Below are 14,707 nucleotides of genomic sequence, written 5' to 3'. Positions count from 1 at the left end.
GACCATTCATTCACAATGACCTGTGAAAGCAGGAGGCCAACTAGGCCTCCACTGAACCCCAGTGGGCATTCAGTGCCTGAACAAGGTGGAGGGGAACCCAAACATCCATGTGGGTACCATCAACACCCCACAAAAGGTCATGGGCACTTAGAGTGAGAACTCTGTTGAGTACCCTCAACCACAAGGGCAAAAACAGCAGGCCCAAGCTTAGCAGGACCACACTGAATGCCAGCCCAGGCCCAGCTAGGGGCTACCCTTAGAAGTGAACTACATAAAAAGGCCAGCAGCCAATACAGTCTGGGTGTGTGTGTAGTGAGGCTAGGCTGGGGCCACAAGTGGAAAACCCACAGTTCTGTGTGGACAGAGCAGGGCCAGGTAGAAAATGGCAGCTGGGCTGATGTGAGCTAACACTCAGCATCTTCTCTGTCCCCTGAAGACGAGACACCTCAGGAAGGGACCTGGGCAAGAAGGGCCCCATCCTGGGAAGTAGGCATATCTTGGGGCATAGGCAAGTAAAGCAGAAGATGATGTAGGAAACTGACAGAGCCCAAAGAAAGGAGGAAGCACATAGGACACCAGGGATGTAACAGAGGCCTCCAGTGGGAAAGAGAGAAAGGAAGACAGAGAAGAGAGGCCAGGATGAGAGCGAAAGAAAAGGGATGGAAGGAAGAAGGAAAAGCAATTGATGGGCCAAGACACGGAAGCCTATGGATGATGGTAGATCTCTGCTGCCACCTGCTGGTCATCTCTACGAGTGCAGCCCAGATGTTGGGACCACATCCTACTCACCTGCTCCTCAGGATTCTGGAAAGGGATCACCAGCACCACATCACCAGCCTTGAGCTGCAGCTCATCTGTGTCAGTGGCCGTGTAGTCATGCTGAGCCTGCACCTACAGAAGTTGTGGGGAGCACAGGTTGGAGCACTCCAACCTGCACAGGCCAAGAGGTCTTATAGTATATCCTGGTATAGCATGGCTATGAGGGCTCATGGCCAGATGGGAAACTGAAAGGGTAGAGTAGGAACAGTACTGGCAAATCACAGGGTCCCCAGGCTCAGAAGCTTCACTGTAAACAGTGGTGACTTCAACCCCCAAAGTGCCTAGGCCAGTGGCTGTAGGATGAGCTAGCCTGGACTCACCTTGAACATGAAGCCTGGAGGCATATCTAGGCGCCCGGCCCCGCTGCTGCCCTCCACAGTGCCATTCACAGTTGCCGGGAAGGTCTCCACCACCACAGCCGGAAGAGAGCTCTGAGGACAGGGCACAAGTCAACTGTACAGGTGGCAGTGAAGGGAGGGCCAAGGTCATAGGAGAGGAAGGGGAGTATCTGTGCCTGGTGCAGATGAGCCTGCCCCAATCTCCAGGAGGAAGCCACTGCACCGGCAAGGAGCACAAGGTAGCCATAGGCAGGTACTGGACAGACGGCAGGTGGACAGACAGACAGCAAGGAAGAAAAGACAGGGCTTGGTCCCTGCTGTCTTACAGAGGCTGCTTCACTTGCCGCCGCTGCCGTCTCCCCGGGTTCCTGGGCTCCAGCCGCAGGGTGAGTCCCACCCGCCACCTCGGATGCATCTGCTGGCTGCAACATAAATGCCAGTAAGGGGTCAAGAACAGGATAGGGATGCTCGGGCCATGACACAGGAAACGGGCCACAAGAGTGCCAGTGGGAAGGCCAGGGACGTCGGCTTGGCTGGCCTGGGGGTACAGAGTTGACAAGTACCTCACACAATCCGGGAGCCCTTGCAAAGCAGACAGTCCAGCATAGGCCGTAGCTGGAGAAAGGTTGCTGGCAGACATAGGCATGCCATATAATGTTCAGAGAAACCCTAACGAGGCCCCCCCACTCTGCCTCATAGACCCTGCCCTCTAAACCCCAAGAATTCACCATCCCTCCTCCTGTCCATCCTTCCAGCCCCTCCAGGTTGGCTGGGGCTGTCATCAGACATCTGCTCTCACCCTATACACTCAGGGTAGTTCTGCCTAGCCGGAGCTAATGTCTTCTCCCCCATGGACCCTAAATCATAGCAGTTACCATGGTACCCTCGCAAGGGTCCACAGCTGGGCTAACCTGATCCCAGTCCCCATCTTACTAGTCTCGACAAGAGAGAAAGTCTCTAGCTACAAAGTTATACTGAAGACTAAATGAGAAAATTCTGGAAAATGCCTAGCGCAAATCAGTGCGTGCTTCGCTTAGCTCACTCAGGGAGCCTGCACTGGGGGAGGGGAGCAGGAGAGGATGGATGTGACTATCCCCTGGCTCACTTGCCCTGGGCACTTCTAGTAACATTTGTACTGTGGCCTCCTGACTCGGCATCCACACTCTTGGACCCACAGTTGCCTGCCCCCTTCCTGCACCCCTTCCTCTGGCTCTTCATCCTTGTGACACAGCCAGAGATGGGGACAAATCCAGATGGAGAGGCAAAGGGCAGAGGCACTTACTTGGGCAGGCCCCGGCTCGGCTGTCTGACTGGGCCACGCCACAGCAAAGGTGCCCTCGGCAACACTGGGCTCCTTGGAAGGCAGGCTGCCAGCCGGACTCTCTGCGGGCTAGTGACAGGCCACCAGGAGAGAGCAAGGAAGGAGTGGGGCCGGGTGGAAGAGAGATTGGGCAGGGGTACAAGACAAGAGAAGACTGGCATGAATGGCCAGTGTTGGCCAGGAATCTGGAGGCCTGAGGTATATTTGATGAGCAATCAGTGGGGTCACCTCCTTCCTGATCCCTCATTCCTTTCATCACCGAGGAGAGACAGGCAGCTGAGATACCAACAGGCACTCTGCACCAGCCGAAATCCACTCATCACCCATGCCCCTGTGAGCTCATGCTCACCTTGCTTTCTCAGGCTGCCCAGAGTATATAGCTCTCATGGAACTTCTTGAGCTCCGCCCCTTCCCCCACTCCCCGCCACACCCAGGGCTTCACAGGCACCTGTCTGGCCCACCCCCTATATCCCAAGAGCCAGACCAGGAATTCCAGGTCCACCAGCACAAGTTGCTGAGTACATTCCCAGAAGTCCCTGAGTCTCTCTCTCATCCTAAGATGTTGGGCGATGGTAGCCCCTGGCCTGCATGGCTGAACTTATACCTCTGCTCTTGGAAAGCTGGATCCCACCCTGCCTCTCCTGCCACTCAAGCAACTCTCCCTCCACACACTGCCAGACTGCTCTGTAACACCATCTTGTGCATCCTCCCACCCAAAATCTCTCCCTCAGAGGCCCTCCTGCCTCACAGGCCTCTCGGCCCAACACAAGGACTCTCCATCAATCCCAGGTGACAGGCTGGCTACCATCTACAGATAAATACCTTTAGGCCCTGCAAACTGGGCCTGTCAAGCAGGACCCTAGTCTTTTTATTTTATTTTTTTTTTATTTTTGCCAGTACTGGGTCTTGGACTTTTTCAATCAAGGCTAGCATTTTATCACTTATGGCCTTTGGCTGATTAAACTGAAGATAAGAATGAAACTGAAGCTAAAGATCCTCAGATGTCAGCCTCCTGGATAGTAGGATTATCAGCACTCAGCTTAGAACCCTAGTCTTGACAGACACCATAAAAGCAGCAGATCAACAGGAAATGAGGGCCCCGTGTGTGAGGGTGCCATGTGAGTGGATCACCTAGGTGGGGAGAAGGGCTGGGCATGCAGAAGAGCCACCCCACGGGGCAGAGTGGGGAACTGAGCAAGCAGCTTACCTCCCAGAGGTCCCATGGAATAGACTGGGCAGCAGGCAGGGGAGAAGGACAGAGGCAGCACATGGGTTAAGGTTAGACAGGGCACCAGCAGTCCCACCACCATCCCCCCACGCCAGCCCCAGCAGGCCCAGGGCAGTATTGCCCAGTTCAGCTATGAGGTTTGCACACGGCCCAGCCCCTCAGGGACCATCAACAGACACTGGATCACAGAGGCCCAGCACAGGGTGGCTGCCCAGAGAGGCAAGATCTGAGGTGACCAGAAGGGACAGAACACACTCAGTTTACCCTCTCCTGAGGGTCACTGGCTGGTCTGGGCCTGCTGTATTCTCTACACCTGAAAGAGTGATGAGGGTCGACAAGCAGGATACCAGATGAAGGACAATGAGTGGAATTGGGCCTGGTTTTGGCCTACAGGGCCAAGAGCACAGGGAAAATACAAGTGCAGGTCCCAGTCTTGAGGCTGGTGTGGACTATGGGCAGTGCTGGGCACAACCAACCTGACCAGAAGGTGTGGGTGCCTTCACAGGGCTGGCCACAGGAGGAAGGGGGTCAAAGTCGAGGTCCAGCAGGCTGGCCTGCTCCGAGAAAGGCCCGGGGGCCTCAAACTTGATGGCAGCAGCAGCAGCAGAGGAAGAAAGCAGTTAGTGACTGCAGTTAGGCTAGTAAGTAGCTTCAATTCACACAGAGGACACACATGGATGCACACCCCAGGCTCTGGCACACACACACACACACACACACACACACACACACACACACACACACACACACAACTACCCATGGCCACATCCCTGACACAGACAAGCACAACACGGAGTTCATCACGAGGACAGCAGGAATCACTGGCAGCATGCCTGCTGGGGGCAGCCACCCTGCAAGGACTGGGCCAGACTCCAGCCTTCTCCCACCTTTGTCAGTGGCTGTGTGGCCTTTCCCAACACATACCCTTCTCTGCCCTCAGCCCCTCACAAGCCCCACTATCCTTTCCCTTGAAATCTAAGAGCAGTACCAGGCCACAGTCTGAGTGGGACATGACCACATTGGTCCATCAACCAGAAGACCCCAGGATCTTTTCCTGGGCTCCTCAGCCAGGTCACCTTGTGCTGACACCCATCTACCAGTCAGGACCAGCTGAGGAGCAGCCTACATAGCCTCAGGGCCTAATCTTAAAAGTGGGGACCCAGTGTCTGAGGGCTTCAGCACCACTGGGAGTACTTGGGTCACAACTGCGGCACCACCACCGCCCAGTGCAGCTACCCCAGGACTCTTGAAGGCCTCAGTGATCATAACCCAGCAGTGTGCACAAAGTAGGCAGAGCCTCCCAGACAATCATGGGAAGCTCTGGAGGGGGCAGCAATGATTGACTCAATAGGCAGAAGCTGGAGGGAGGCAAGGAAGCTTCTGCCTTCAACGAGGTAATAGCTGGGCTCAAGCCTTCATCTTGTATGTACTTGTCCTTTTTAGGGCCAGGGAGGGCTCTGCCCAGATCCCAAAGAGGGGTGTGACTCAGACTGTCCCTTTACAGCTTAACATGAGGTTCTGGGAGGCCCAGCACCTGTGGGCCCAGCTAACAGCTTCCCAATTCCACCTGCTCTGGATGGGTACCCAGCACTGAAGGGAAGAGGGTGCACTAGGCTCGTGTCCACCCAATGGTCTCCATCAAGAAGTATCCAAGGCCTAGGAGTATGGCCAGCAGCTCCCCAGAGATGATTCTGCAGTCCTAAGAACACTAGGGACCAAAGGACCCATAGCAACAGGTCTTCCATTAGAGCCCAGGTCAAGTGGACACATTTCCCCAGAACCAGGGGGCTAAAGATTAAGCACTCAGAACCCTTAGAAGCCAGCCTACCACTAAGTGTCTCTCACCCACTGAAGGTGGGCATCTCTCCACAACTCTACCTTCACAAAACCCTCCCTCGCTTCTCTGAACTTAGCCAAACCCAATAGCAGCACTAAGCTGCTGTAAAGGGTGCTCATCAGCCAGAGCCCAGACCATCTTCTGAAGGCCTCCCCCCAGGCAAGGACCCCTCACCATGTAAGAGTGAGACTCCTTCCTCACAAGGACAAAAGCTACTCACCACAACCCAGCACAGAAGACTGTTGGCACCTTTGTGGGCACGGAAGACAAGCCCATCCCTGCCCCATGCAGTACACCCAACACAAATGGCATTCCCACCCTAAACAGCTCGCTGAGAATAGGCACAAGAGCAAAGCAAGCATGTGGTGACGTGAGGGACAAGCACAGATGGAGCCTAGATGGGGCAGTCTGTAGTCACAGAACCTTCACTAGTTAAACGGGAGCAGTGACTCTACTACCACAGGGTATCTGAAAGCCAAGCAAAGTGGAGCAAGTACGTGGCTCATTATTTGCTAACCCTCTTCCTGTCTTCTCTGTCTGAACACACACTGATCACCTGCCCAGGTGCCCCAGAGACACAGGTGATCTTGGGCAAGCAAGGCTCCATCCCCACCCATACTACATACCTCTGTGCCGCCCTCCCCTCAGGACTGCTGGGAGCCCTCGGCTCCTCAAGCCATTTTGTGTTTAAAGTTCCTATTTCCAACACAAAGTCCTTCCATGAGGACTAGAAGCCCACCCACCCACCCTCCCCAAGCCCACCCCCACACATGCCTTCAGAGACCTTTCCAGGTCTCCAAGAGCAGAAGCCTGCTGGAGGAAGAGGCTACAGACTCCTGGGCAGGGTACCCAGGCAGAGCCCAGCAACCCCAGGGCACCTAGCCAAGTCCTCCACAGTTTGGGCTGGCCACCTCCATAGGAGGAAAGCTCTCAACGGATCCCAGGAAACCGTGTCACCCCTGAGCTGATCTGACAGCGTGTGTACTCACTCTGGTGCTAACAAGTGTTTTACCCCAAATGCTGTTCCCTCTGCTTGGCTCTCCTCTTATCCATCTGTGAGCACGCATGATTTGCCTCTCTAGGAGTTGATGAGCAGCAGCTCACTGTTAACACCTGACCCCTCTATTATCTTCCTGGCCTATCACTGCTTCCTCAGGCTAAAGCTACACAACCTCAACAGGGCAAACGGTCCTGAGCTCTCCATAGCATGAATCACATCATAAAGCCATCTGAAAGCTAACTGTCACCCCTGGGTGGTACTGGGGACACCTTTCATCTCTGTCCCTGAATGTGGCCACAGTGCATGCTCAGAGATGGATGAACAATGATGAGGAAAGGCCAATGGAAAATGAGAAGGATGGATGGGTCAAGGAAGGAGGCTCAGGACAATGTCTCTGGCCAGATTCTTGACTCTTGAGACAGAAGCACAGGCCATGGGATGGATGAAGGCCATGCATGCTCTAAGAGAGCAAGAAGTGGGAAAAGACAAGGCCGCGGTGGCTGCGGCTGACCTGGGAAGGGGTGGTCACGCTGATCTCAGGGACAAACGCGTCATCAAACAGGCTGAGGATCTGCTCCTGCTTGACCTCCTTGGACGGGGTATGTTTGGGAGGCGGAGGGACAGGTGGGCCTTTCCGGAGCTGTGGGTTGGCAGGGCAAAAGGGCACGGGGGAATACCGGAAGCACAGAAGATCACGGGGGTAGGGAGACAGACAAAGCACGGTTAGTCACACCCCAAGTCATGGCTCTACCCAAGCCGCTAAAGAAGAGTAGACAAAGAGTCACTGCCCCAGACAGACACTGCAAGCCACCCCCAGGAAGGACACTGAAGCAGGAAGTCCAGAGATGCTGTGCAGAAAGAAAGGAGAGAGGAGACAGAGGGAAAGAGGAGAGAAAAGAAGGAAAAACAAGTATGTCTCAAGGGCACACTAGGGGAGAGTCTGGCCCTACCCACCTAGGAGGTAACTCCTGGCTGACAGGCAGCCAGGACACCCCTGCCCCTGCCAATCTCTGCCCTCCCACAGGACCTCCCTCTACCACTCTGGGCCAGGCTATTGGCTCATGAAACCAGGCCCCTGCCAGACATGTGGAGCCCTCAGGCAGGTCTCGGCCTCAAGCCTGGGCTCCCTCCCATGTGGAATGCAATGCTAACAGTCTCGCTGTATGAGGTGGTTTAGGGAGTAGAAGGCATTGGCTGGCACAAGGTCCAGCCTCTAAAAAGCATCTAGGCACAAAACTGTGCCCACTGCCCTTCGCACTGGCATCCTCAAGCTAAAGGTCATGTCTTTTCCATCCCCACTCAGCTGCCAGTTCACAGGGAGTCTACTAGAGCTAGATGAGGCAGGGCAGGGTAGAGACAGAACCATCTGGAGACCCAAACTTGGCCCCTAGCGCCCCACTCCTCATTGAGCCTTTCCTCCTGCTGTGCCTTTCAAGGTCCTGCACAGCCACCAGATGAGGGTCCTCCCTCAGCCCCTTCCAAAGAGAAAAGGAAGGCATGGACAGACTGGATACTCTGGGGGCCAAGGGCCCAGAGAATCTGTGGAGGGAGAAAAGGAAGACAGGGGAACTGTCAAGCAGCCAAGAGGCCAAAAAGAGAGAGGCCAGGAGGGCACTGCAGTGCAGGAAAGATGTAGGGGCATCTGGAGAGACACAGATACATATGCCCTCTGAGGCACACAAGGGCCACTGAGCCAGCTGGGCTGGGTGAAGCCCACAGAGACCCAGGCCCAGGCTCCTCAAGAGATGACAGAGGAGGCAGAGGAAGAGAAGAAACAAACCACAAAGACATCACGCCTACCTGAGATGGGGACTTGGGGATGGTGGCCCCAGGTGTGGCCCCACTGGCTGGCTCCGGCTCGTGGTTCACTCTGATCTCAGGGGTGGCTGCAGGAGAACCATCTGGAGGAGGCGAAGGACTCTTGTTCCCTTTTGCAGGGGCGTTGTCACTGTGGAGGCAGGACAGGAAAAGCACCCCAATGTCAGGTCATGGTGTGAGAGGGGATAAACAAGGTTTGTGCGAATAGGATTGTGCACAGGTATCCAAGGATGCCTGTGGAACGTAATGGCTGTACATGTATGAGCCCTGTGGATCCATGTACGTGTGTACATGTGCAAGCCTTGTGAACCCTACACTGCCCATGCATATGTCCACATCATGTAATTACATACTTAGACGCGTTTACATGTGAGTTTGTGTGAGCCCACAGATCCTTGTGTGAAGTTGTGTTTCTTTATGGGAAAGAGGTAGTAATAAAGGGCGGGACCTGTACCTGCCTGGAGGCAAGGTCTCACTGAGCTCCATCCAAAGTCACAGGACTGAGAGCCACAGCAAGAACAAGCTAATACTCTACATTCTAGAGGCAAGGTAAGTCTCTACCACATCACTCACCAATCCCTCCACTTAGGACACTCCCCCAACTGCCTCACAGCCTTCTGGGATGCCTCTCTATCCATCTCTACCCATTAGCGTAGATGGACCACAGCCCATCACCCAGCACCCTCAGGGTCTCCAGACTTTCACTCCCTGGTTCTCTCAGCCCAGTAACTATTTCTAACTATACACCCTGGGAACCATCAAAAAACCACAGGAGGCCCTGAGCAGGGTCAGGATGACCAAAGAGCTATGGCTTCACCGAGGAGGGATGGCAGGTGCCAGAGAAGAGGACAGGGTCCTCCTGGAAAATCACAGAGCCAAGGGTGTGCAGAGGATACAATTCTGCACTTACATAAGACAACTGTAGAACAGTGCCATCCAATAGCCACTAGCCCACAGTCTACTTCACTACAAGCTCAGCCTCTTAGTCACAGGGCCACATTCAAGTACTCAAGAGTGGCCCTGGGCACTGGTGGCTGACACCTGTAATCCTAGCTACTTATAAGATTGGGATCTGAGGATTGCCATTCAAAGCCAGGCAGGGCAGGAAAATCTGTAAGACATTCAGCTCCAATTAACCACCAGAAATATGGAAGCAAAGCTGTGGCTCAAGGTGGTAGAGCACTAGCCTTGAGGATAAAAGCTCAAGGACAGTAACCAAGCCCTAAGTTCAAACCCCACAGCAGACAGCTGGATAACAATATAGGTGGTACACAGATCTAGGAGGACAATAGGAACTGACAACATAGTAAGAGCTGGGCTTATTTAGAGTAGTGTGGCTCAAGCCTGAAATCCTAGCTACTCAGGAGGCTGAGATCTAAGGACTAGATATTTGATATTCAAAACCAGCCTGGGCAGGTGGCTTATCTCCAATTAATCACCAAAGAGCCAGAAGTGGAGCTGTGGCTCAAGTGCTACGGAATTAACCTTGAGCAAAAAAAAAAACTAAGAGAAAGTGCCCTAGCCCGAGTTCAAGCCCAAACACCAGCACCCACACACAAAAAGTAGATTAGTGTTTTATCAGAATAAATTTGCCTCCCTAAGGAATACACTGCAGCATAAAACATGAGTACACAGGTGATGTTTAAAACCTCGATGTACGACGTCCCCCTTTCTGGCTGTTCTAGGCCTCCTGACCTGCTACCTTCTCCACCTGAAAGTCACTGGCCATCAGGCAACAACAGCCCAGAGCTGGCTACCAGTGTGCGCAGAATACTGTACTACACTGGAGCAGAACCGCAGATGCGTGCTCTGCACCTCCTCCTTCCTGGCAACCCTTCACTCCTCAGGCCCCTCCCACACACACGCCACACAGCCTGTCCCAGAGCGACCCCACACTCGTGCGGGGGAGGGAGGGTTAGGAGTTAGTGGGCCCTGGCAGCAGGGCACATGCATGGGCAGAGCAGGGCAGGGCACTGAGACCAGGGTGGCACTGCACTCTCTGCGGTACCTGTTCTTCTTTCTGCGCAGCCGCGAGAACAGTTTAGTTTTCTTTCTGTGGGGATGGATGGCATATGGGCATGGGGATGGCCAGGTAGAGGGTTGGCCCTTCCTCTTCCTCTCTTCTGGGCAGAGGAGGGCAAAGGGCAAAAGCCACACAAGCCAGGGCTTGTGTGAAGCTGCTAGGTACAAACAGAGCCTGTGGGGCTCCAAGAGACTGAGGAATGGGACAGGCACCCTGCCAGCAGGCCAGACAGCCAGAAAGGGGCCAGGAATCAGGGGCCACCAGGTGAACCAGGCTGCCCTTTGGACCACCTTGGTGGGACGCAGGATGAGAAGCCTGCATTGCCTCCCTCGGACCCCTTTCCTGCGGGACCAGCTACACTGCCCTGGATGCCCCTCCCCTCACCCGGCCTGCACATTTTCCTGTTCCTCCTCAGTGATCACAGACTCACCTTTGGCCTTATTCATTCCACCCTTCCCCTCTAATGCCTCAGGGCACCTGCAGGCCCCTCGGCCACACTCATTATAATATTTTCGGGGGACACAGGAGCAACAATGTTCACTGAAATCCTTAGTCCTGGGCAGCATCTCAGTAGTCTCTCAAGCAAATGGCCGTTGCTCCATTTACAAACACATAGAAAGGCCAGGCTTACAAAGCTCTCTGCACGCTGATATGTACATGTGTCAACACCCCACATGCACTCACCACACAACCACACACTCACTCACTTCCACTCCAAACACCACATACCCTGTACTCACACACACACACACACACATTTTCCCCTCATACACACATCTATATACCTACACACAAACACCCATATACACACCCCATTCATGTTTATGCTCACCTCACACCCTCCACACACACCATACTCACTCACACACTCTCATACATGTAACACATATACTGACACACTCATCCATACATACGTTCCACATATTTCACACACACACACACACACACACACACACACACACATTCACACAACCCATACATGGTCACACAGACCCATATACACACATACCTATATACTTAAACCCCCATCTACACATTCCTACAAGTGCTCACTCCTCCACACACACCCTATCCATACATCTTCACACCCCCATACACAGACATCAGCATATGTGCTCATACACACACACTCACACCCCACACACACTCAGTCTCACAAACATTCCTATGCACATTCACATCCAGTCACTTGCACTCATTCTCATAAACTCACTCCAATTCTCCCTCCTCTCTCTCTCTCTCTCTCTCTTACACACACACACACACACACACACACACACACACACACACACACACACATAGAAAGGAAGAGAAAGCCTGTGTTTCCTCTGGGTCTCAGCCAGAAGCAGAAGGCATGCCCCGCTCCTTGTGGTTTCCCCTCAGGAAATGGGAACCTCCTGGCAGCTGCTCCTGAGGGGTTGGGCAGGACAGAAGCCAGGGTTCAGTACACCATTCTGGAACTGGGGCCTCCAGAGGAGAGGCAGAGTCTGCACCCAGCTCTGGAGAGTTCCTTCAAGCTCGCTGAAAGACTGCCCCTGCCAGGAACACTCAGCCCTGGCCGCACAGAGCTAAACTTCGCCTCCACCCAAACAGGAGGCACTGACTCAGGGACCTGCAGGCTCCCCCAAACAATCCTTCCTCCAGCAATACCACCTAGGAATGAGATTCCAGAAGACAAGTGACCTGATCTCCTCTGCCTCCTGAGTTGAAGGCCAATACAGGAAGATCCTCAGAGCTCTGGGGCCAACCCACAGGAAAGAGAAGACATGGCATAGTCCCACCCTGCCCACCTGCCGGCACTCACGCACCTAGGCTGGGCCTTGACTGTGAAGGTGTTGCTCCCATGCTGCTTCTCCAGGCTGACCAGCACATCATTGAGGTTCTGGTTGAGCTGCAGGAAAATAGCAGTCAGGAAAGAGCTGGTGGGGGGCTCCAGGGCCACCAAGAAGCCATACCTTCCCCAAGATACCAGTTTCTTCCTTTCCCAACCCTGGCTTCATCACCACTGGGAGCTGGGACCAGCATGCCACACCCAGGCAGGCAAAAGCGGGGAAAGGACAGGGTTATCATTGCTAGGGCCATCTTTTCTTGCTACTCCTAAGGCTTTCTCAGCACACCACTCATAGCTTGACCTGGTGGCACTTTTTCCTTAAAAATTGCACTTGCAGGCTGGGAAAGTGGCTCAGTGGTAGAGCGCTTGCCTTGCACGCATGAGGCCCTGGATTCGATTCCCCAACAGCACATAAGCAAAAAGAAAAAAAAAAGCCAGAAGTGGCGCTGTGGCTCAAGTGGTAGAGCGCTAGCCTTGAGCTGAAGAGTTGAGGGACAGTGCCCAGGTCCAGAATTCAGGCCCCACAACCGGACCCCCCTTCCCCCAAAAAAGAAATCACATTTATTTTGCCGGGCGCTGGTGGCTCACGCCTGTAATCCTAGCTACTCAGGAGGCTGAGATCTGAGGATCACGGTTCAAAGCCAGCCCGGGCAGGAGAGACTGTGAGACTCCTATCTCCAATAAACCACCAGAAAACCGGAAGTGGAGCTGTAGCTCAAGTGGTAGAGCACTCGCCTTGAGCTGAAGAGCTGAGGGACAGCGCCCAGGGCCAGAGTTCAAGCCCCATGACCGACAAAAAAAAAAAAAATTGCACTTGCAGCTGAGCACGTGGTTCATGCCTATAATCCTAACTATGCAGGAAGCAGAAATCTAGTTCGGGCAGGAAAAGCTGTGAGACTCTTATCTCCAATTAACCACCTAGAAATTAGAAGTGGAGCTGTGGTTCAAAATGGTAGAGCAGTAGAGCACTAGCCTTGAGCACAAAAGCTCAGGGACAGTACACAGGTCCTGAGTTAAAGCCCCACAACCAGGAAAAATAAAATTGTGCTCACAAATTTACTGCTGACCCTAACTTTGCCAAGATGTCTTCAGATCATACAACAATTGCCAGAGATTTTACCCAAAGCACAGAAAAGGAGATTTCGCTTCTCATTCCTGAAATATTTTCTCTTTGTTTTGGCTACTCAGAACCTCTGTGCTGACCTTCCTCACAAATATACACAACTGTCTTGTGGGCATATATTTCCATAGACTGATTATACACAAAAATAACCCTCCCTAAAACACCTCTTTCTGTTTTTCCAACTTTTCATAAGTTTCCTGAACTCTTTGAAGGGAAGAGGGGAAAACAGGAAGAAGAGAAAAGCCCCTAAAAAGCAGGAAATCCTAGTTAGGGTCATATGTCAGGAAAGGCCCCAAGCTGGTGTTTCCTCCTCCACTTGGGACTCAGAATTCAACATCCCCTCCTTTCTCTAGGCCCAAGAGACAAAGTCAAAGCTACCTACTGCATGGATCAGGGCATTTCCAGTTGAAAAGTTAGAATGAAATGAAACTAACACAACATGGAAATGTAAGCTGATCAGATTATGGCAAAGTCTGACACAGGTCTGTTTCAACATCTTAAGAATCCCAGGAGAATAAAATAAAATTGAAGCTCGGAACTAATGATTCATGCCTGTGATCTTAACTACTCCAAAAGCTAACACTGGGCATGGCTGGAGGCCAGCTGAGGCAGAAAAGTTACAGAATCCCTATCATGAAAATAGCCAGGAAAACACAGAGCTGAAGAGTGGTTCAAGTGGTAGAGAATCAGCCTAATACATACCAAGCCATTAAGTTCAAACCCCATTACAAACAGAGAGAGAAAGGGAGAAGAAAAGGGACGGAGGGAGGGAGAGAGGGAGAGAAGGAAGGAGAGGGGAGAAATATAGGAGAGAGAGGGAAGGAAGGAAGGAAGGAAGGAAGGAAGGAAGGAAGGAAGGAAGGAAGGAAGGAAGGAAGGAAGGAAGGAAGGAAGGAAAGAAGGAAGGAGAGAGGGAGAAAAGGAGGGAGAAGATAGAATGAAGAAGACAGAAGGAAGGAAGAAAGGAAGTCAGACAGGAAGGAAGAAGGAAGGGAGGGTTGGAAGGAAGAAGGAAGGCAAACAGAGACAGAGACAGATAGAGAGACAGTTCCAGTAATTTACTTGTATTCCTAGGGATTGGGGAAACACCATTTCTATCCTGAGCTTCCTTGCCAGGGTGACCTGAGAAAATATTTACAGTCTGAAAGGAGCTGGGCCACACTTGCCAGCCCTTCCAGGCAAGAAGACTGAAGAGGGTGGAGGGCTGGATAGGGACTACCACAGCTGAGTTGAGCTGGGCTCAACCCAGGCCCAGAGGAGGTACTATGGTCACCAATGTGCCCAAGGCCTGCAAGGAGATGGAGCTCAGCTGCGCCACCCACGCCTCTGACAGCCACCCTCAGCCCCAGTGTCATGACTTACAGGCCCC

General features: G+C 53.1%; 1 protein-coding gene and 1 long non-coding RNA gene across 12 annotated transcripts in view; one reads left to right on the top strand and one right to left on the bottom strand.

The window, feature by feature from the left end:
- Bin1 (bridging integrator 1) overlaps positions 1-14,707 on the bottom strand; it is a 59,871-nt gene that overhangs the window by 1,044 nt on the left and 44,120 nt on the right. For 4 of the 11 annotated variants that reach the window (XM_042685147.1, XM_042685150.1, XM_042685149.1 and 1 more), the window contains 8 exons: positions 12,193-12,275; positions 8,344-8,491; positions 7,055-7,183; positions 4,183-4,290; positions 2,440-2,547; positions 1,484-1,579; positions 1,140-1,250; positions 790-891 (listed from right to left, as the gene is read on the bottom strand). In XM_042685147.1, coding sequence (XP_042541081.1) covers positions 790-891; positions 1,140-1,250; positions 1,484-1,579; positions 2,440-2,547; positions 4,183-4,290; positions 7,055-7,183; positions 8,344-8,491; positions 12,193-12,275 — 885 coding nt within the window. The remainder of the gene's footprint in view (positions 1-789; positions 892-1,139; positions 1,251-1,483; positions 1,580-2,439; positions 2,548-4,182; positions 4,291-7,054; positions 7,184-8,343; positions 8,492-12,192; positions 12,276-14,707) is intronic. The other 7 variants (XM_042685153.1, XM_042685152.1, XM_042685154.1 and 4 more) reach the window with 7 other exon arrangements.
- On the top strand, positions 3,621-13,823 carry LOC122112381. The gene is made up of 3 exons (XR_006148202.1): positions 3,621-3,820; positions 4,194-4,199; positions 13,811-13,823. It is a non-coding gene; the product is annotated as an uncharacterized LOC122112381 (long non-coding RNA).

Source organism: Dipodomys spectabilis, unplaced genomic scaffold (assembly GCF_019054845.1).
Source record: "Dipodomys spectabilis isolate Male_0828 unplaced genomic scaffold, ASM1905484v1 ptg000094l, whole genome shotgun sequence".
Classification (NCBI taxonomy): Eukaryota; Metazoa; Chordata; class Mammalia; order Rodentia; family Heteromyidae; genus Dipodomys; species Dipodomys spectabilis.
Note: the sequence above shows the minus strand (reverse complement) of the source record. Positions and strands in the feature narration are given on the sequence as shown.